We start from the raw sequence: 24,241 nt of genomic DNA on the forward strand, positions 1-24,241 counted from the left end.
ACTATAGTGCAAGAACAAGATACCTCTTTTCTAAAACTCTCTGTCATGTTTACGCTCTGCTATCAGAAGGTCAGATATCCCCCATTGCTCTGTGTTTTTTTGCACACTTGTTGACTACGCTTGACTGCTCGTACTAAAATTGGACTACAACAACGCCCACTATCGGGTTTAACGAGGTGGTAAAAAAAAAAAAAACTTTTACGACCCGCCTGGCTTTATGCATGAGATGCTCCATTCTCATGCACTGTAATTGCGTAGTTGTAAAGTCCCAGCTTTCGAGAAGGTGTTACCTTGTAGCTAAGAGGCAACTCATGCATATTGCAAGGGCACCTAAGTGCTTTGGTAGCGACAACGTTTTCCGCGTGTGAATGCATTTTTGTTAATGAAAAAATGGCTAGGAAGCAAGCGAGCTGGTGAAGATGATGCATTTTTGTTGTCCAGGTGCGAACCCTACAATTTTGCGGGCCCCAATGTTTTCGGGAATCAGACGCGGGGCACACATTTGTGGCCACTAAATTTAGCACGCTAATCTCGATGCTAAAACTGAGTGACTTGGTTGGCTGACTTCACGGTAACTGCCCATACTTGGAGCTCCTAGCTTTCCGCGAATCCACGAAATTTCGCGGAACTGTCCACGTCTCGCGGAACGAGCTGTCTCCCTCGCGATCGTCCGTTTTCCGCGGAATGTTCGACGTCTTACAAAATTACGTAAGGATTTCAATGGATCTGCGGCGTCTCCACGGGTAAAACCCGATCAGTCGCAACAGCGATTCCTGACGCCACTGATAATGCTGGCCCTTCAGCAGCTGAACGCGCTGTGACGAAAGGAAATTTAACGACGGCGGCAACGCCCGGAGAGAGATCGACAGAGTTGAGGCTAGTTTCCTTTGCGCACTGAAAACTTACGAAAGGCTGGAGAAGCATGGGATGAGTCGGCATTGCAATCTTGAGAGAATGCTGCACTTTTTTTTTTTTTTTTTTTGCTCGTTTCCTCTTGCCCGTGGAATGCTGCGGATTTGTAAATCCCGCTTCGGGGGACAGTAAATTTTCCACCGCAGAAAGCTGGGGGTTTTACCCAACATTGCATTTGCTAAAAGCGACACTGCACGTGTGTGTGCTGTCAAGCAGCTCAAATGCTCTCTGCCACTGCCATCCCATAATCGGGTCACCCATATAACCCGATTCCAGCATATTCTTCTTCGTATCAAGTCCTGCTTGAAACTTAGGGGCTCTAAAGGAAAATAGAGGTTTTAAGGGTTTAAGAGAAATTTGAGGGCTTCACAGTATTGCTATGCTGAAAGTGTAATGATGTAGGACATTACGTTTCAATCGTATACGTTTCGGTCTTCTGCTGATTTGCTTGTTACTCTACTACGAACCCAAGGTTGCCATATCTAACAAAATATAGTATAGACAGCCTCTAGCTTACGTTTACTCACATCTGTGCTCCACACAAACGTACGGCTGCAGAGGAAGAAGGAGAGCACAGAGAAAAAAACATCTCTACGGATATGGCTACGGCTATGGCTACGGCTACTGAGGATGCGGATATACCTTGGCTGCGGGTTGTTTGCATGCAGATGAAACGCAGGTGCTAACGGTTAACTGAACATCCAGTCAAAGTATTAATGTGCCATTTTATAAGTTGAGCCACTGCTCACCCTGACGCACTGCTCAAAATGCTGCGTAGATGCTAACCAAGACATTAGCACTGAAATTTGAAACTTAAATGTGCTGCGCCACTTCATCCCATGTTATAATGGATAAACCTAAAAGACTGGCGTGTATTAACGTGCTCCCTTCCTCCCAAGTTTCATGGCCAAGGTGGTAATATATGCGTTAAAAAATTGGCACAATGAATATCGAAGCTAATCTGGACGTGATGTGACGGCAAGCACCTCCCCCAGTGAGACAGCATTGGGAGAGGTCATGTGCTTACGAGAGCCAATAGGAATGGCCCTCGCTGCTCCGACTTCAAAGCTGGACACTGATGTTTGTTCAAGTGTTTGGTACTACAACACCAGCTACAACACATAGAAAAATAATTCCTTTTTGTAATGATACCCCAAGCACACAACATCTTGGCCCAACGTTGGACCAATACTGGCAATACCGGCCCAATCTTGGTCCGATATTCCGCCAGTATTACCAGTATTGGCCCAATTTTTGACCAATATTGGTAATACCAGCTCAATACTGGTCCAATATTGGGCCAGTATTGGTCCGATATTTTGCCAAGATGTTGTGCTGCTTGGGTACGTACCTCAAATATCGAAGTCTCACCATTGCTCTAATAGCAAAATAAGAAACTGACCTCTCGCTCTACGTTGGTTGGCCTGTGACCATTTCCGCTTCTCAGCGGAACCCGCCCTGTTGTTGATCACCTCCAGTTCCTCTTCTGAACTGTGGTGATCGCAGTTGTGGTCGCTGTCACTGGGCAATGCTGAATCAAGCGTGGCCGGACTGTCAGCAACGACCCGCACCTCTTTGTGGGGGGCCAGCAAACCCCCCTGCTGCGCCCCCACCTGGTGGGGGTGGTTGTGGTGGCCGCCGTGCCGGCCCTTCCCATGATGCCTTGTGCCTCCGTCTTCCAGCTGTATACTGTGTTCCATGTCTGAAAGGACAAACAGACAACATTATGTCATTAGCGCCCCGCACGGTTCGAGGAATTGCAACAGTGGACCTTAATGACTGCAAAGCGGCCTAAAAGACAGAAAGAAAGTTTGGCAGCTGCAAAGATGCTTATGCAGCTTTAATGTCTTGCCCGGGACGTTTCACTCTGCCTCATTAGTAAACCAATCTCACGTTACTCTCTTCCTCGCCATCTGTCTTCATTCTTTGTAATGCGAGAGAACGCAAGATTTTTCGGTTGCAATCGGCAGTACAAGTACGCCTTACAAAGAAATAGATCTATCCGTATTAATCAAGCTACACAGCGATTGAGGTGTTACGATTATTTGCTGTGTGCAAGCTGTTAATGCGAGGACCTCCAAAGCATAACAAGCAATACGAGACATTCGAAGGAAAAATGGTGTAATAAATAGAGCTACCTTTCTAGCAAAAAAACTAGATTACCATATAGAAAGCCTTATCTTCAATATGCCTAAAACTATATCGGGCCTACAATGACAGTTTGTCGTACATTTGAGAGTTTTAAGATGTACATTTGCAGTATGATTTCACTATAATATCTGCATTCAGACTTTGTCCATTTTTGTTCGTTCTATTATACTCACATTAACACAATGTATGACTATGTACATCACCACTTGGGCTCAAGCTGTTAGTGCACACAGAAAATAAATACCACACTGTTTGACCGCGGCAATCAGTATCGCCTCGTCTCTAATACATATTCTGACTAACATATTCGTAGCACAGACAAAAAACCTCACTACCTGCTTGAATGTTAACCGTTAACAAGCAACAAAGAAATAGCTTGTGTGCTTTAAAAAAAAAATGTCTCACAAAGGCACAGTACCGTACTGTTCAACACCAGTGATCAATATTAGTTCATCTCCACTACTTCATTTAACGCAGCAAAGATAACGGTTGGGATGGAAAACCTCATTACCTAACATACATAGTAAGTCATTCTCAAACATATAGAGATGACAAAATATTACTGCTTTTTTTTTTCTTACACCCCCCCTCCCTTCCTGACCCTCCACGCACACATACACTAGCATTTCGCGGAATGAAATTGAGCCACAAGCAGCCCGGCTGCTACAGCAGCGCTAATAAACCCCGGGTCACTGAACTCGAAGCGCGGGAAGTTGTGAGCGGCCGCGAACGTGGATTTCGGGGAACCCGCTTTCGTTGTTAGTTAGGCGGCTGTCGTCATCGTTGGATGCGGAGATTATCCCCCCCCTCTCCCCTCCTCCTTCCTCGGGATAGAGCGCGGTGCTGTTAGGGGGGGGGGGGGGAGGGTATGCCAGTATTCTGCTCCGTTACGCAATTCCTGGGAAGGTCGGTAATTGACGGCAAAGTAGGCGACTTGGCTGTCCGGAACAAAGGATGGCAGCGACATTCTCGTCGTGAAAGATAAGCTCGGGAGGGCAGAGACACTTTAGGAGCAATTGAACGAAAATTAGCCCTGCTCGTATATACGTTGCGTATGCAGAGTGCTCTAGTACTTTACGTCGGAGAAGAGTAAAGGGAATGCATGCACTATACCGTGTCTACCTTCCGTACGACTCTCTTCGTTGCTTGGGAGAGGAGTACACTTCGGGACAATTTTTGCACGTCAGATCAGCCCACTAATCTAAAAGACATCTGTTGGGCGCGTGACGCCTCCGAGTCACAACGTAGTGCCGGAAACACTCGTCGGAGACCTCGTATACTTGGAGGAGCATATTTGCACGCTTTTAAAGCAAACACGTAAAATATTCGCGTCTACAAACTTCGGCTGATGTCTTTTGCACCTGTTTCCCCCATTTCCGTGTATGTGAAATGAATATATATATAAAAAAAACTAATCAAATCAAGTCAAAACAAAACATGTGAATCTGCTTCTACCACTGCCTGCTGCAGCCATCTTGTCATATGCCCCGCCCTCAATGCGCGGACTACATTCTCTGGTGGCGGAGATACACCTATGTAACTGTAGCTCTTATGTTGCCTCCGAGCATAGTTAGTACTTTAGATTTACCTGTGCACTGTAACTCGGTTCAATCGCCTCTACCAATTTTGGGCACCTGACATTACCCCACTGCGCACTGCGGCATGCCCTGGATGCTCAGATATCAGGATATCGTGACAGAAAGTACTTTTACGTTAGCTCAGTTCTTTGGCTCTTGGGTTATCCATTCCCCGAGTGACCTTTTGTCAGTCAGTTTGTCTTCACAGTCGCAGCACCCTTTCAGCGACTTCTCTGCTCTACGTAATTACCTTCATTATCATGCAGCTCCGAGTGCTATGGAGTAACCGTATAATCAGTGTTGATGGAGCGTACACTTGTATGTTTCCAATACAATTCAATGAAAGCTTGTACCCGTACCGTGCCGTTACTGCGACCACTACCCTGGTATGTTAAACCTATATATTAATAAACTACGTATTCGGCTTCGAAAAACCAATAACTGACACGAGCTCGCCTTTCAAATTACTACCTGTAATAAGACAGCCATCATCACTGATAGAAATCGTGCGCGTATCAGACGACCGCCATACAGGTTCGGCTCCTTTTATCTTGCAACTTTAAACGTGGCAGCACCGCAAAGTAACAGTGGCTACAAGCACACCGATGGAAAAGAGGATAGCAGAAGGAATTGGGCACAGAGGGGTTAGTATGCATACTGCGGACCGACTTCATACGGGGGGGGGAGGGGGGGCGTACATCCGTTTAAAAAGTGCGCCGGAAAACCCATGGAATACTAGACACGGCACAGCAGGTGGTAGGATTCGACCCTGATACTTCGCGCCCTTTAGCATGTAGCAGGTTTTTTTTCTCAAACGCTTTAAGGCAAACGTCGGAATAGCTCCCTACGAAGTCGACCCAGGACCAAGGATGGGCAGTATTTAAATACATTGTAATTAAAATACTATTTCAAATATAAATACATGCATTTATATTTTGTACTTAAATACAGACTCGAAAAATATATTTATAATTATACTTAAATACCAATTTTCGGGTATTTATTCTTCAAAATACTTTGTAAATACTCCTAGATACAGTATATACTGACTCATATCTTAAAGTTGCCCTGCATTTGACCTTTTGGCAAGAAGGGAGAGTTTGCGCTACCATGCGGATGCGACAAACCATTTTAGATGGCAAGTTTTTCACTGTTGTTGCGGACAACGTCGCGACTAGCCAAATACCGTGTTGTACGAAGCATCTTCCTCAAATTTAATACAAGCATTTGTTCTAACAAATATAATAACCTAACAAATAAATGTTATTGTTCGTTGCTGATTTGTTATGATTATCGTTATTTCTGTAATTCCAGATGACATTTTCCTCAAAGTATTTATGGTAGTAGTTATGGTATTTAAATACTGTATTTATATTTTGTATTTATATTTAAATACTCAGAAAATGTATTTATGCCCATCCCTGCCCAGGACGCACAACTTCTCCGAGCAGCGTGCCACTGCACAGCGGGCAGACAGCCACTTTAAGGCGATGCCGTACGCTGGTGCTGCGGCACCTTACCTTTGCAGGAGCCTCAAGTGGACTTTAACTACGTCACACTTATACACAGCTTATGCCGCACGCGGAAATCCGACGGCAAGAACCGCTCCACACCGTTACTACAGCCGTTACATTCCCATACATCGTGGCCAGACTGTGCACAGCTGCATTGAACGCGCCTCTGAGCTTACCGATAATTCCGGCTTCGGAATAAGAACGCATCTTCCTTCTAATGAAGCCCTCTGCACGCTTCAACGCTCCGCAGCGCGGAAAAGATACGAGAGTTCGAACTCGACCGTTGCAGGCTTATTAGGGACCGCAAATTTAGTTCCAAATTGCGCGGCGCTCAAACGAAAAAAAAAAAAGAAAAGAAAACCAGAAGAAGAGCGCATGAATGGCAGATTTCGGTTATGACCGTTCAGTTTAAGTTAAAAGGAGATGACGGCGTTTGTGGGGTTTCTTGTTTTGAAAGCAGGAATGGCACTAACTACCGTAAAACCCTTTTAATTTCGCGACACTAATTTTTCGCGAATCGGGCGCAGGGCACCCATTCGCGGTTATACTAGATTTCGCGGACTCTAGATGCTAAAGTTCGTGGCTCCGTTGCCTCACATTGTGATACGCGTTAATTTCTCTTTACTATATTTAATGAAAAAACGAAATGTTATACGGTTAGGAGACGTATCTACGTTTAATTTATGTGGTATATTGCGCACACTTGCGCTGTAAAGTAGTCCAAATGCTTACTAGCAACCAAGGTTGAAAATACAATTTCCGATTGTACCGCTATTTTGGAAGTGTTTAATTAAATTTCGCGAATTTTTCAATTCGCGAAAATTATGCGCGCGTGAACAATAAGGGTTTTTACAGTATATGGTGCTTTTTTTTAATTCCGTGCTAGCGCCGCGAAGCAACTGCGGCTGTGAGCGGCGTAGAGACGTGGACAGATGGAGAGAGGACGGCAGAAAGAAGAAGGGGACACGGGGCTTAGTGCACTTCCTGGGCCGACTTCAGAGGGAACTGCGCCGACATATACGTCCGGAAAGTCTGCCGGAAAAACAAATCTGGAAGCCGAAAACTGGCACGACTTTTAAGCGCTCATCAATCGTTCACGAAAGCCTTCGGTGTACGCCCTTCCTGCGGTGGCTTCTGCGGAGCGGAAAAATATCGTACTTTCGTAACGTATTTTCGCTGAAAACCTATCTTTCTCGGTTTCAGCAACGCAAGCAAAATGAAACGTTCGCAACGGAGAAAAAAAAGAAAACAGAAAGAGAACGATTTCCATGTTCTGTCCGTTGAAAACGTGCGTGCTCCCTTATCTGTTACGTCAATCACCGAAACAGAAGCTACAGAACGGATCTTTATCGTCCGTGCGATCTTCCCGGCAGAAAACGTGAAATCGTTTCGCAGTTGAAGGTTCAATCGTTTGTACAAATATCATTAACCCACACTTATCGTGCTCGTTAGAGACGGCAGAGGGCATCGGAATCGTTGGAGTAAAGTGCACGAATGTGAGTGACATTTCCACAAAATTACCATTAGTAGAGTTCATCCGGAACGGAGCCAGTAAATTAGCCCAAACTCGAGAAACGGGCTATTACTGCGTGCTATTACTTCGGTACATTGTGTTTCATCATCAGACAGTTTGCAGAGTCATCAACGCGGGTGGTGGTATTCGTAATTGTGCGCTGGATGACGATTATGGAAAGTTCCGGTAGGTGGAGTTGGTTGGTGGAAATGAAGCGATCTTGCCTCTGATGGGAAATTCAAATGCGCGTGTGTTCGAGACCAATTGCTAGTGCCGTCTCATCAACGGTCGTCCCTCAATCGAAATACGTAGTTTTGGGCTTCAAAGCAGGTGGGTGCAGTTGTTTATCGCTGTTGACAGTTAATAACGCTAATAATTACGATTTTATTTTTGCCGAGGCGCCCGTAAACAACCCCAGTGTCTGGGAAATTGTTACGCTCGGCGTTCTACGCAGATTTAAAAACGAACCAATCTAATCGTGTCAGCATTGAAAGATATCGGAGTTTCCAAGTTCACGCCCGATCTCCACGAAAAAAAAAAAAGAAGATGACGACGAAAATAGACAGGAGGATATTTATCGGGGAAAACGCTCGGAATGTACCGTATTTTCACGCGTATTATCCGCGGCTTATGCGAGATTTTTTGTTTTCACGGACGCTCTGCGGCTTATGCGCGGGTGCGGCTTATCTGATGACTATCTTTCCCTGGTATTTTCCCAATACCCTGGATGAAACGAAAGGGCAGACAGTGCGTCATGTTTTTCGAAACAGGACCGCCCTGCCAGTGCACGAACAATACCGAACAGGGACGAGTCCATATTCGAGTGGTCTGACCTTCCGGATACATTCCCCCACGCAGCTTTAACAAAAGGGGTGACAGTGAATCATGTCTTCTGGAACATGTCTTAGTGAGCCGCTCTGTAATATTTCTGATGTTAGCCTTTTTTCTGTCGAATAAATGATACCCGTTTTCATAGCGATAAAGTCTCTATTGATTTCGTATGTGCATCACTGGTTTAGCGCACAAAGCAGTCGCGTCGTATTATCCGCGGCTTATCTGCAAAAAAATTTTCAAAATGTATCTAAAAACGAGTCCTGCGGCTTATCTGCGGTGCGGCTAATACGCGTGAAAATACGGTAGTAGGAATCACAAATGCGACTGTTTCTCTCTGATGATAATTATCCAAATTTTGTTGCAATCAGACGAAAGGGGGCTGCTAGTCGTTTTTTTCTTTTTTTTTTCTTTCTTTCACGAAAGATCCAAGTTAAAACGAGATCAAACCGAAAACGAGACGGCGTGCGCTATGTACCCCAATGACAGGAAAAAACTTCCTCTAAAAAATGCCGCGTTTGTGACTCGACACACACGCCACGCACTGGTTAAAAATTACCACTTCCATCTTTGTCTCTCTACTGCCATTCTAATCACAGAGAAGAAAACTTCCTCGTGGTCTTTCCGCAGTGCTTAGCACGCGACGGCAACGCTGCAATGGTCATGCACCGAGTAATGCAAACAATGCACTGCTGAAACGCTATCGAGAGCACCGCACATTAAATGGACATAGGAAGGGGCTTATCCGACAGTGTCCTCCGTGATGCATGACCGAGGCCACGCGATCTTGCATAAGCAGTACCCGTGCACTGGCTTGATACGGTTAGATTTGCTTCAGTGGTCTAGCGAGACAGGCTGCAGCACCGAGGTCATGCTGAAGACGCTAAAGAAAAAAAAAAGTTAAGCCTTCCTTGGCTTTGCAGTTGCAGAATATATACGCTCTGCTAACCCTATAGGAGCAGGCACGCAACACCTCATTGTATGCCACCGGGTGAGGTGACGACGCATGAAATACAGGAGTTCGGATACCGTTCCGATTATCGTTGTATAGTGCAGAGAAAGTTACACTGGCTCGGGCGGGCGGGCGTGTTACGCTGGTCGTATCGGTACAACGTGCGTCGACTTTTCCGCACTGAACCCACACCGGTATAGTACACTGCGCAGTACGAAAAAAAAAAAAAAAAAAACAAAAAAACAGGGAATTCGCCATTGGAGTCAGCACGCTAAAGAATTAACCTCCTCTCCCTCTCGTTCAATCGCTATTCGCAGACGACGGTGCTTCATCTCCATGGCTACGACCGCCGAAAGCTCGTTCGTGATTAGCTACCGCCGTTGAAAACACGATCCCGATTGGCTGACTCTCAGTTGTTACGTCATGTCGACGAGTAAGCAGGCTTTCGCTATCTAGGTGGAGCTGCGTCAAACCCCCACTAATGCAGACGACAGGCAACTCCGATGCGCCTGCTACTGCAGCGCCATCTCATGCACATGGCATGAACACAAAACCACCTTCGAAATGAAATGTTATCACGTGACTTTTTCTACCCCCCTCATGCATGACGCAAAAACTCTCCAATCCAGAACAACCATACCGTGTCCATTACGATAGGAAAGCAATATTTCGCTCATCACTAAAACACGAAACAGCGAATCCAGGACGGGATGAAACGAAATCCCCCAAAATGTCCATTCGTCATCATTATCTCACGCATTAATCACGACACATGCGCCCCCCCCCCCCTTCTTTTTAGTCATCAACGGAGTAATGAGGGAAGCGCTTAACGTAGCAGACGACAGTTTGCGTCTCTCTCTCTCTCTCTCTTCTGTCCGTTTTTATTCCCGTTGAAACTCATTACGAACGAGAGCATACGGGAAGCAGCTGCAGTTGAAAATGGAACGCTTTTTCGTCGAACCGAGGTACAGAGCTAATGGGCGATGACACGAGGATAGTTCGGAGTTCGGGGTCCGGAACTGAAATATACATTGTCACAGTTAGGTTTCGAAGAAAGGGGGGCGCTTTAGGCGTGACGAATAGCCGGGTGTATTCGGCTTTGAGGAGCGACCGCGTTTAAAGCGCTGGCGTTCATTTCGCGAAGATGGGAATTTTGCAGAGCGCTGAGGCACTTCAGGCACCTGAGGCATGGTAGAGTGGATATCATACAAGCTTCAGACCTTTCTTTTTTTTTTTTTAGTTTTTTTTTTTTTTTTGTCACCCGTTGGTACCGCAAAATAACTGTGGCTATGGGCTGTGTTCACACGTTGACGGAAGACAACAGGAATGAGTGGAAGAGATGGGGAAGTCAGTATGCGTCCTGCGGGCAGAGTTCACGGGGGATTACAGCGACATTCTTCCGGAAATACTGCAGGGAAAAGCGTAGCAGGAGGTGGGATTCGAACGAGCTACCTGACGGTACTTAGCGTGACCGTGGAGTGCACGTTGTGTACCTGCCATGTCGGCTACAAAACAGTCACCCCCCTTTGTTACCTCGCCACCCACAGAGAGGTGATAACATCGCATTACATACATACGTCACACGGTATCTCCCCGCTCAATCTCCGACAAGGTAAGACCCCCTGTTCCCAAAGTCACTGCTTTTGGAAGCGATCGCCTCATTAGCCAACTGCTACGATGCCCTCTTCCGATTGGCGGAAAGGACCACACATAGTGCCGAGGCGATAGTCATCTGTATAGTCGCTCGAGGGGTTCCGGAAGTAGAGACGTTTCCTCATTACGATGTGAAAGACATTAGAGTTGTGAGTGTGTGTGTACAGTCGGCGCGTTGTCGCTGATCTGAAAGGCCTCTCCGTAAATACACACTGGTGATAATTGATAGCAAGCGTGTTGTTTGCTACGGTGTTCTTGTGCGTGAACTACGGAAAAGAACCAAGGGGTACTTCAAATGGCCAATCGGATGTTAAAAAAAGAATAGATAGTGGTATTTATCCGCTTTGTCCTGTTTGGGCGCCCAGTATGTAGACATAGAAGCTCTGGCAAAGATTCAACGAACCCGAGTATTCATATACATAGTCTCAATTATTAAGTACTTGCTGGTCCTATTTGGCGATTTGTTTTTAGGATTGTACAATACGTAACACACAAAAACAGAGCATGCTGTTATTTTATTGTTCGTACCTAAGATAGGAATCCATTACGCCGCAAGGTCGGCTACTAGCGGTAGAAGCGAACTTTTCTTTGTTGTTCACAGACTTCTCGATGAAGAAAGTCTACATCACCCGCTAGTAATAACGTTCCTCGAGCAATTCGAAGCAGAAACTACGTCATACGGCGTTCACAACGTTAAGAAACCCTTAACGTAAAAACGAGAACCTATCAACGACTAGCCTTGGACGTAACGTCCATTCGCTATCCATTCTTTACAACTTGTTGTCTGAGATACACCACAAAAACAACTCCAGACAGAGAGAGAAAGCACCTTGGGATCGACCCTCGGCAGTTACGGGCGCAATACTGATAAGAAATTTCCTTATCGTTTACGGGCGTATCGCCTGGACATATTCCAAGAGTAACCAGTGTCTGAGGCAAGTCCTCCAGTTGAGCATGATTCATTGCGGAAATGTTATCCCGGGATACGTGCGGGAGAGTGTACGATGCCGGCTACATCGCATTAACTGATAGGGGGACGGGCAAGCTCCGCGTTGTTGAATCGGATTTATCGGCGGATTACATTACAGCGATCGCGGAAGATTAGGCAACGATGAAATGTTTTAAAAGATCGCTACACTTGGACACTAGAGATATATTAGCAGGGGGGGGGGGGGGGGGGTATTTGACGCTGATATAAACAATTTTGAAATTAAACGTTGAAAAATAAATCTAAAAATTCAACTTCCCAAATAACCTTATAAATATAAATCGTGTAAGTAGCAACGCGCTCGAAACAAACTCTGAAAAATAACTTTCGCAAAATGCAACGCGTCGAAATAAATCTTTCGAAATCTATCCTCTCAAATTGGTGGACAGCGAAGCTTTCTATACGTCCACGTCGTGACGACGCCCACTTCTGTGTGGCCAGCAACGGGGAGCCGATCCTGCCATCACCCCCACCCCCACCCCCACGTCAGAAAATAGTACTCTTCAGTCTTGGAATGAGCATTCATCTGAGAACGACAATTTCGCTCTACTGGAAGTGGGTTTGTGTGCACATTCTCCGCGACTACATACTTCGTATATACAGGGTGTTTGCTCTAAAGCGAGCAATAAAAGAGAAACAGGTGCTACTAGTGAAGCAGTATCCGTTTCTTACTCATGTAGCAGAAAACTACCACTTGCGTTTCTTTTATCGCTCGCTTTACACATAACTTCTAGACACGTTAGAGCAAACACCCTGTATATTTGTATTTCTACTCTAACGGAGAACAGCAAAGAAGCGGACGGATTCGAAGCGTCAGCTAGCTTGAACCCACGTGCACCTGTCCATGCATCCACCACTTCCACTTGCCATGGCTACACTACGTAGGCAGTGTAGGGAGAAAACAAGGGAACGAACAAAGGAACGTACAACCCTTCCAGCGTATATAAGAATGGCATTGTTCCACTAGCTCAACTCAGGAATGTGCGTATTATTCTTGTATTCATAGGCGTCGTCGTCTAACTCTCAAGCTGGATTCTTCGATTTCCTCAACTATTATCGGAAGAAACATAATTAAGGAACAGATGCGAGTAGAGAACGTCAACATTGTGGATTTCTTTGAACAGAATAGTGTTGCCCATAGACAAGGTGTCCGCCCGTTTCACAGAACGCCATTTCGTCGAAACATCATTTCATCGAACGCCATTTCGCCGTAACGTCATTTCGTCGAAACGTCATTTCATCGACGCCTGACCAACGTTACGGCAGGGGAGCCTTTTACGTATTTGACACGTTGGGGAGACTGACCAAGGTTAGGTCAGGAGAGCCTTTTACGTATTTCACACATAGCCGCAAGAAAAAGCGGCGACTACCGATTCGATGAAATGTCACGGAACCCATAGACAAACGTACGGCAGAGTTCCCCGGTAGGCCTAACTAGGATCTATTTTGACAGTGCGGATTTCAAGAGCGTGGATTCTTAAAAGGGTTATTTCAGCAGACAGATATTGATGGGGGAAATTTTAGGCGGGGATTTTGTAATGGTTTTATTTTTAAGCGTTCATTTCAGCACACACCCTTAGCTGGTCCCGGATCACAAGTCAGATCCGGATCCGACGCGATTCCTGAAACTTGCAGTCAACAAGAAATCCACGAAAAAAAGCCAATGAGTGCCAGTTCCAGGGGTTGAAACTGGACACACCTGATTTACCGCTCAGGAATGCTACCTTTACAGCACATTACTGGTAGCAGGTACATTGGGATGCCTGCTACAAGGTACAGTGCCGGCTAAAAGTTTACGGAAGACGCTCCAGCGCATTCCTTCCTCAGTGTGACGCGCAAGCAGCGAATGGTATACCGTACGGACTCGCAAACACGTGACTGGGTTACCTGTTGTGTTTGTCCATAGATGGAGCTCGCCTCGGCTCGTTTGCCTATATCCGAACTTGGAGCCGTCCGCTACCGAATATTATCACAACCATTGTGGATTCGAATCACGATTCAAATAGCCTTTAGGAATAGCTGCTCGTACATGTAGTGGAGGTGGAGTGCATTCTCACATCGCCGTATTAGCCGTCGCAGATCTGGATCAGACGCGAATCTACAAACCCACAGCAGTCCGCTACACTCTTAAAAAAAAAGGGGGGGGGGGGGGAGTACTTTAACTCCTTTCCTTGCCACATATATCACTCCCTTCCGGATAGTACAATTACTTTCAAAAAGGGAGTCTCCTAAAAAGGTTACGCTCTAACCCCCTACTGGAGAGTAATATTCCTCTCCGACAGGGAGTAATGGAGTAATGTTACTCTCTTGAGGGAGTGAGGAGGCTCCTTTGTTGAGAGTAACTGTACTCTCCAAAAAGGGAGTTATGTATGTGGCAAGAAAAAGGAGTTAAAGTACACCCCTTTTTTAAGAGTTGATTGATTGATTGATTGATTATGTGTTTAAAGAGTGTACCGAACGTTTAGAGAGACTAGTACGGATCCGAAACAAAAACGCCCAGACGCCAATGAAAATGTCTGTCAATCTGATCCGGATTCCAATCGTGCAAGTAATGATTACGTACGCGTACCCGACATCACCGCGAGCATGGGTATATGTAAACACACGACCAACATTTTAACGATAAAAAAAAAAAACGTCAATATGTCAACACAAATCGACGCCGTGTTGCTCGCACAAACGCAACCTCCTATTTGTCTCAGTCGTCTCGTCGACCTCCTTTTCAGCTAATTGACGTTTCCCCAACAGCTCTCTCGCGCGTCAGGTTGAGATATTAATAGAAAGTCGATAATTAAACGTTCTAAAGTATTTTTAATATATATAAATACGGCCCATTAAAGTCGCGTTAAAGATAAAAAGTCACCCTGCAGTCAGTTTGGATCAATAAGGGCACGGAAGCGCATTTCGCAAATTCTAAAGTCGCCACGTCATTTCTTCTTTATGGCTGCCCTCTTTTATGAGAAAGACATTTAGGATAAATGCGTTTTCTCCTTTCTTTTCTTTCTTAAGTCTTCCCCAATTCCATTTCATCGGGACGGCCGGCACAAAATGAATTACTCCAACAACTAACAAAAAGACGCCCTTATACTTTTCATCTCTTAGATTGTAATACAGATCGAAAGCCAGATTGAAAAAAAAAAAGTAAGATACGGTTGAAGGACTCGTGCGTTCCTTCGGGTGTTTCGAGTACGAACGAACTGACACAACAGTATCGTGTCAATGTCAGATGAATGTCGTATTTGGGAGTACAGGACGAATATTAGAAACCCGTTTGTCCAGCACCGGCTTTCTTGGAATAATAGCGGAGCATTTAATGGGGCACCCAGGCGCTTTGCGCCCCCAATGAAATTGAGGGTCGTGTCTATAGTCTCAATCTTTTTTTCGAGCCGCACGCTACCGCAGGGTGAGGGCGCACGTTGTTTTTCTAACAAATATATTTATTTATATTTAATTTATATTCTAACAATATTTGGGAGCAATACGTGTATTTTTTAATGAAATCAATTTCGTAAACAAACTGACTATTCCACGGCTACCTAGCGCTTGCACGGAGCATGCATGCCCCTTGCGCTTGCATGATCCGTGCGAGCATCCATGCGAGCACAAGGCGTATGGCGGAAGCAAACTTTTCTCAAAGTTTAGACGGGTTCTCAACCATTGGAGAATTCCCCCTGGAGGTGGAATTTGGTAAGGGTGTAGCTCGAAATCAAGTGGAATCCCCGCTGCAAAATAAACTACTGGAAATAAACGTTATTTGACTACAAAGTGCACAGTCGCGTGCGGGAAACTGCCAACAGTGGACTGAGACTAACCTGGATTGAAAAATGCGAACACCAAACTTGGGCTAACCTAATAATAACCTGACCAAGCCCCCGCTAATAAACTATCTAACCAAATTACCCTGCTAAGCCTAACGGCCGCTAAAATGTGGCTTTCGTTCGCTAAAACGACTTAGACAGACATCGAAAACCAGTGAATTTAGGTGGTTAAATGGTGATACCGTGTTTTTAAAAACGGCATATACATCTTACATCTTGTTTTTCCTTGTTTCAAGAACGGGAAACCGTGTGTACCCTGGTGTGTTCCAACCTACGATAGAGAACCGACCACTACCGATACGATACGATACGAACTATCATTATGATAAAACACTGAAGCACGTTGTCTCGCACACAGTACAGAAGAGTTGCGAGTATTTCTTATCTCCATTCCATTCTACAAGTGCTCGAAACCCGCAGCTATCGATGCAGATAATTCTTGGCTTTAGGTGGCGGCAGTTATCGATAACCTCGTTTGATAATATCCTGTAAAGAATGGGAGGTTTTAGTGGTTTTACCAGGAAGGCTCCGCAACCAACCATCTTTAGCGACGCGACAAAGAGGGCGAAATATTTGCTGACAGCGCCCTCTTGGGGTGAGATGGATTTTAAACTTATCGGTCGATAAGCGTATCTGCTGAAAACTCTAAAATGTAAATGCACTGAGAGAGAAGACGCTTTGGATTCACCGTAATGTGCAGACATGCGTAAGCATGACGGAGGATAATGTCGACCATCGACTGATATTTACCGACTCAAACGCAAATGATCAAAAAAGCAACGTTTATGAACAGAAACTACTGTCTTGTCCTGAGATAGAAGGACGCAAGAAAATAGGAGAATAAAAAAGAACGGCGTAGAATAAATACTGAAAACAAGATCGAAGAACAAACAAAATCCGTGCAAATTCATAACGACAGATCACCGACATTCAACTTCCGTTCGCGGTTCAGAACACCGATCATTTTAAACGAACGAACTGCTGATGTCAACACCAGTCGAAATGGGGGAGAAAATCAATCAATCAATTCGTTTCGATATAAACACGAATCAGTCCCATTGGTGAGTTGAACAAAATATCTCCCGATATGCATTACAAAGGAAGTTGCGAAAAAGAAACGGTCGGAACCTCGACGGAGAGCGCTTACGGGAACAGGACAGCGGGCAGAACCGTTACGGTACATCTGGCGCCATCTTTCGTCAAAAATAGTAAAAAGTGGACGAAGTCTCCCCGAGCACTGTAACGATGTTTTCGACACGCAGTAATAAACGTGGTATTCGTGAATATTCCGCCGATGAGTTATTACAGGTTATGTCCACAATGCAAGAAAAAAAAAAAAGAATACTGCCGAGCAGTTACAGGTTCTTGGCCTCCTAGATTGCAATTACACCCCCATTTTAGTCCCTTGAATCGCAAAATTACACCCGAGCACTGCAAATGGTTCCTAAACTTTGCGTGGGCCTCGGTGCATTTAGGGCCGAAATGGATCAACGGTTGTGCATTAAATGCATCTGGTCCTCCCAATGACTACAACTCATCATTTTATTCCTAAAGAGTGTAGATTTTGCAAAATAAATTTTGTAGAAAAAGAGATAAAGTTTGTAAAATTTATCTATTCGATAGCCTGAGCCCTCAGTATACTCTCACGTCACAATTTTCGTCCCAATTGCACTCAGTTTTTTTTTTTCTTTTTGAGAAAATTCAAATTCAAAATTACAGGCAACACGGTGTCGAAGTTGCCACCAACTGCGCATCGCTCGTCAAGTACGGCGGCAAAACTACATTGCATGCGCATAACACTGTGCCTAAAACAAAAGAAGTCGGCTACGTAGCCGTCAGGAGCAGCAAGCCAGTCGGGAACATAGATCACTACTGCTTGACAAATTGGCGATTATTTCTTACCACAATGTCGACCCGAACAGTTTTACCGCAATTTTACTAGCAAATTAAAAGTATTTAGCTTTCCTCCTCACAAAAACAACTATATATATTTCGAGATTATGAATGGGGAGTTTCATCGCCAAGGGCGATACTCTACCCCATTGCTGGTGGTGATACGAGGAATGAAATGGTGAGCCCCCTAAGAATCGAGGTCCTATGGTGTCCAAGAAGGTCAAAGGAGCGTTGGTGGGCTGGCTCTGGCCAGGGATACTTGCCACATGCATAACTTGTGCTGGGTTCACAAACAACAAGCTGTTAACACTTTAAAAACGATTTTTAAAAAAACTGGTGCAAGGAGACAACAAAAAGGACAAAAACGAGACGACACAAGCCACCAGTTGTGTTGTCCACTTGCGCTGTTTTTTTTTTAAATCCTTTTTAGAATGGACCACCAACCCCGCCCGAATTTTAACTCGATTTCAAGCTGTTAAAAACTACGCGGGCAACGTAACGCGTCTGTCTGTGTGCTTAAAGTGCTGCTGGTGCTGAGTATACACAGAATGCCGATCCTGTCGGCCATGTTTCAGCCTCATTTGGGCAACTCAAGGAGAAGGCCCTCCCAGAGTTCAGGTGATGAGGACGGGGAGGGGAGGGGGGTGGGGTGCTCGCGCGAGTAGAGTAATCCGTAGGAGAAAAGCGCGCGCGCGCTGTGTCGCCCCCATCTCTCGCAACCGAACGTGCGGGGTTCTGTTCAATCGGCACCCGAAAGCTCTGTACAAACACCCGACGAACTTCCCCCGATATGATTAACACAGAAAAAGAAATAAAAAATTACCTTGGGCAACCTACTCTTCCTCGCTACGCGTAGTTTGCTTTGCATAACATTTCATATTCAAGCTCACCGCCAGAAGAAAAAAAAAAATATATATATAGAGAACAGTAAGCGTCCACATATCGCCTTGCAGCGTCCCCTGCTGTTTAATTCAGAAGCCAATCGAACTTCCCGGAAAAAAGAGAGGAGGCTGAAAATACGGACAAAAACTTGGGCGCAAGGTCATGATTAGAGTTCCTCAAAAGAGCTACCGCCTTCATGTCCGCAATCGTGGAATAAATTTTGGCAACAGTGTATAACGTCCTTGGTACAATAAAAGTTTGTTTTGACTTTTACGTAGTATTTATGCGTTCTCTAAATGTTAAAAAACGTATTAGTTCCAGGAAAAACTCGAGCAACGCGGAAGGGATTAGAATTGGTTGTGATTAAAATTCGGAACAGCACGTCCGAAAGCGAGAATCTAGATTTCCAGGGAAGTGAAGGTGGCAGCTGTTGATTTCGAAAAAGCCAGCCGGATTATCACGGTGTATACTGCATGCCAGGCACGGTACAATGAGAGTACACGGCCACGTGTGTTGGTTCGTTTAATCACGCCTCCGCTGTGTAAAACATATACCAAGCAATAAGAAAGAAAGAAAGAAAGAAAGAAAGAAAAAAAGAAAGAAAGAAAAAAAGAAAAAAAGAAAAAAAGAAAGAAAGAAAGAAAGAAAGAAAGAAAGAAAGAAAGAAAGAAAGAAAGCGATAAAATATGAGGTCACTGCTGGTCGGACGTGACTCAAAAATCAAGATGCGATTTTACAGTCAGATTGTACGATACGTTATCTCGATACGGTTCGTACAAGGTAAGTATGCGCGATTTCATTGTAGTCTTTAAAGCGATAAATCTCACATCGGTGTGATAGGCTTCCAGTAAGGAAATAACGGAGATAATAAAAATAATGGAACGGAACGAATAGCGGAAATAATAAAAAAAAACGGAGAAACTGTGGCACGAATTTAAGGGAATATGTTATCCGACAGAACGCGTTAGAGGTTAAGTACAGCTCCGGTCAGCCCTGATAACAACACTGAAAAAAATCTCATTTTCGAGCCTGATAACACTCACCCAGGGTGCACTGCGAGAATGTTAAATGAACGAAATCCTCGCGTCAAACTAGCCGAATAATTTTGTTAAAATAAGATTATGGCCCCAAAGGTTGCTGTAATCGCGCTCGAGAACGACACCATTTTTTTGCGGTGTTATAATTAAGGTTGACAGGAGCTGTACATTATACTTCCGTCGATGTAACCCCCATGGCATGCCTCCTGTAGGTATAGGTGCATATAGGTAGGTATATGGTGGGACAAACATCGTACGGGTTAGACGCCTTTCGGTAAAACGAACGCCCCAATATAACGAAGCTTCGAACACAGAAAAGACGAACGCGGAATTGAAAGCCATATATCACGCAGTAAACCTTGAAAACGAAACGCACTCAGCCGCAGCCAGCTCCCTCATATATAAAACCCGGGACGGCATTAAGGTCAAAAACAACCACCCCTTCTCGTCTGTATGTATATTCTTTGCTGAGCGAGACAAAAAAAAAAAGAAGAAAAAAAAAGCGAAGAGGCGGGGATGATAGCGGAAGTCCGTCAGAGCTCGAAACGAGGGCTTCACACTCGTTATTTTCTCTATGCCACGAAGGGCGAATAAGAACACAATAGCTCTTGGTATATAGTTGCGTTGCTGCTGGACGTTTCACCAGCGTGACATTAAAGCCAGAATGAATCATAGAAGTCTGCCTCTTTTTTTTTTTTTTTCCTCTCAAAATCTGCATGCATAAACCCTTCTGTTTTTGTTCTTTAATGACAGACACCTCGCAGCTGTCCGCCCCTTTTTGTGTTTGTCTCATTTCTTTACTTTTTTTTTTTTCTGTAAAATTGTAATACGGCAGCCAACCGCTGCGCACCGCTTTGGTCGCCGCTTCCGCGTTTTCCGTAATGGACGGGCTTGTGTCAATGTTGTCAACAGTTACGCTCCCGAGGCGTTCTTTGAGGGATGAAAAGACATTAATGATTGTCCCCCTCCTCTTATACTGCGGCTTTTGAGAAAAAAAGTGGATTCAAATAATAAAAAACGAAATAAATAATTTAAATAATGTGGTCGTGTCTTTCTTGCGCGACCGAAATTCTGATACTCCCTGTTTCTTTATAAATTCATTTTGCGGAGGGACGAAACACGTCAGAAGAAGGGGAAAAAAAGAAAAAGGAAAAAAAAAGAAACCCTATACACTGATAGTTAAGTCGGGTATTCGAACTGGTGTCCCTGGCCTGATGCACATTCGCCTTTAGTTCTCTCCTCTCTCTGCGGCCTTGCATAGGGTCCAAAAGCGTCGCTGAGGCGTCCGCCTTATACCGCTGCACGCGGGCATTTCAATTATCATTGAGGGCAATGGCCATTAGACATTTCCAGCACCGCTGACGCTGTATCGCTGCTACCGGAGCAGATTCAATTCATGTTCCTTGACAGCTTCGCACGCAACACGCCGAATGGCACTATACTAGACAAAAGAAGGAGTCTGTAGTAACGGAAAATGTATGGTAAAAAAAGAGATATATATATATATATATATATAGTTGGGGTAAAAGGTCAAACGGCCACAAAGTGTTACAGAAGTTAAAAAAAAAAAAAGACGCGGAAACAGATTTTAGGGAAGTTACAAACACTAGTTTATTACATAGGGAGACGTTAAAAAGTATAATGGGCAAGGGGTCGACGTTTCGACAGTGGCACTGTCTTCGTCGACGAAGACAGTGCCATGCACTGTCGAAACGTCGACCCCTTGGCCATTTTACTTTTTAACGTCTCCCTGTGTAATAAACTAGTGTTTGTAACTTCCCTAAAATCTGTTTTCGCGTCTTTTTTGATCTTACATATATATATAGATATATAATGCAGGGGGAAAAAAAGCCATTAAAAAACAAGTAGATGATGCTAGACGTGTTTGTTTGTTTGATACTAGACGTTTTGTAGTATCACCTACTTGTTTTTTTAATGTTTTTTTTTCTGCATTATAATTCACTGGCTTGCACTGTGGCATTGAGGAGTGCTCGGTCACTCTCCCAGGTGTAGATCGCGCGCTGAGTGACCCCTGGTTTGCCAATTCCGAACGATGCGCAGCTACCCAGAGCTGACGAGCCGCAAACACGGCGAAACACGTGTCCTCTGGTGCTGTCGCGTCGTTCCATGAGTGTGTGTTTCTCGGCGTGCAGCCGTAGAAGCCATATTAATCTGTAATTTTGAATTTCAAACACGTCTAGTGTCATTTACTTGTCCCTCATATATATATATATATATACTGCAATTTCTATAGGGTTTCAATTGTTCATTATACTAGCTTATTGCGCATTCTTGTACGATCGTGCTACGTGTCTAGAGTAGAAAAATAGCTCTGCGAATACAAGCCATGTGCAACGACCGTAACAACTGTTGACTTTTATTTTTATTTGTTGACTTTTCAAATCCCTTCTTGGAAGTTTAATGTGCGCGTTTATTTAGTTGCTCGCTGATGGTCACGAATCTGCCAGACAGAGTTTTCGAGGGCTCTTGACAGTATTTCGGGAACCTACATCCATGGCTCCCACTGAATTTTGGAACAAAAAATGCGAGGGCATTTCAAGGACCTTTTAAGGCTCAGCCATCATTTTGTCTGGGATGTAAAACGCAGTTTTGGACCAGCGCTCGAATATTTCGCGCAAAATATTTATAAGCTACAGGTATCACATGAGAGAATATACGGGGACTGTCCAATAGTGATCCGTTCACAAAAATGATGGGCAACACCTGAATGTTAAAGATCACAGGACAGAAAGGAAAAGGGATTAATAAATCGGAGGGTGCCGTTAATTTTTTTGCTGCTGACACCGACTGCAAAGAGTGTTAAGCACTGTAGTTTCCAAACTATGATTGCACTAGCAGCTGCGTGAGAACAAGAAGGAAAAAAAATTGCAAAAACCGTCGTTTTCAAAGACGGCGAAAATTCCAGGGTTGAAAATTCCACCTTGAAAATTGCATTTTCAAATTCCAGGCTATTCGAGGGTTTCAAGGACCAGCGGGAATCACGTACATCGAGTCAAGGACCATCATCAGAGTCGAGAGCAATTCAAAGCGATCGTGCGTTCAATTACCATTCAGGTCGAGAATGACTCAAAACGACGAACTTCAAAGATGAGTAAACAGCAGCGAGTGCGCCGTCCAAACAAACTAAAGATATCCCCAGTGGAGGATACGCGAAAAACAGCTTTCACAACCAAACTGCGGTCTCGCCCTACCGCCCTACTCGAGTGCGACAGTTGAAGAGATGGCGAGGAGGTTGTGAAAACATCGTTTACCCAACGGCTCGGGAGGAAGGAAAATATATAAAGGAGCGAAAAAAAGAAAGAAAAAAAAGCGTTGCTCAACAGGAGGCGACCCAGTTAATGGTTGCACCAGAAACCCTGGACAACATGCACACCCTTCTTTCCAGCTGGGAGATCTTTTTTGGCTATTTAAATCGGAGAGCCGTCCACCGGTTTTTCTCTCTCTCTCTCGTTCCCCAAATGCAATTGCTTCCTTTCAGTGCTTTCGTGCGGCAACGACATTTCGACAACGTGTTTCTTTTTTTTTTTTTTTCTATCTCTCTCGCGCGCGCCGTTCGTTGTGACTGTCGTGTTATGGAAGGTATACGGGAGATGCACAATTTACTCCGGCATAAACGTCGTAGACGTTCAAAATTGTTCCATTTCTGTCGACTAAGTGCTTTATTTTCCTCTCTCTCTCTTCTTATCGACCGTGTCTGTCACATGATCTCACACAGGGACCCGATATCATCAAATGACAATTCCTCGAGACTGTAGAGGTTGCACCCAATGTCGAAATTTCAAACATGCAAAATCGCTTAGACCCCCCGCCCCCCTCCGCAGAAGTGTCACATATCGCACTCTTCCCTCAAATCATATAACGGCGACACACACACACACACACTCTCAGTAAAATATCTACAGCGAAACGCACCTAATAATATTCTCCACAAACCGCGGCGCAATCCTGTATCCCCCTCCCCCCCCCCTCTTCCCCAAGACTCCTCCCCCGTATAACACACCCTCACTCTCGTTTAACGTAACCCCAGCGTAACTAGCGTCGACCGACTCACCCCGGTCGAGCCAGCAGAGAGCTATGAGGCGGCGGCCGCTCCACCGGCGTGACTCATCCTGGTCCGTGCAAAGCATTTGGCCACAGGAGAGAAGCTTCCCTAGACCGCGAACTTCCTCAACGGCAGCAGACTATCTGACGACGGAGCTGCACAAAAGGTCGACACACCGACGCCGCCAGCGCCGCCTCTCGGTCGCCTCGCGCATTACGCACGCGCGCCGGTTCACGGCTACACCTCGCTTTTTGTCTTTCGCGGTCACCGCTATAATCGACGCTTTGTCAACGTTTGAGGGAGAACGATGTATTCGTGTATGAAAGGAGATCGGTGGAAGTAGAGTAGATGTTCAAAACCCTGTCAAACAGAAAACACGCAAATTTGTTTGTTTGTTAATAGCAAATATATGATGTGAAAGAGCTCGTGCAGACCCGTAGCAAGAGATAAACTCATG

The 24,241-nt window shown here is 45.0% G+C and overlaps 1 protein-coding gene across 4 annotated transcripts in view; it reads right to left on the reverse strand.

The window, feature by feature from the left end:
* LOC135397289 (uncharacterized) overlaps positions 1-24,241 on the reverse strand; it is a 96,011-nt gene that overhangs the window by 50,973 nt on the left and 20,797 nt on the right. For 3 of the 4 annotated variants that reach the window (XM_064628746.1, XM_064628747.1, XM_064628748.1), the window contains one exon: positions 2,315-2,614. In XM_064628746.1, coding sequence (XP_064484816.1) covers positions 2,315-2,614 — 300 coding nt within the window. Of the gene's footprint in view, positions 1-2,314; positions 2,615-23,793; positions 23,929-24,241 lie in introns of those variants that run through there. The other variant, XM_064628749.1, reaches the window with a different exon arrangement.

Source organism: Ornithodoros turicata, chromosome 6 (genome assembly GCF_037126465.1).
Source record: "Ornithodoros turicata isolate Travis chromosome 6, ASM3712646v1, whole genome shotgun sequence".
NCBI lineage: Eukaryota > Metazoa > Arthropoda > Arachnida > Ixodida > Argasidae > Ornithodoros > Ornithodoros turicata.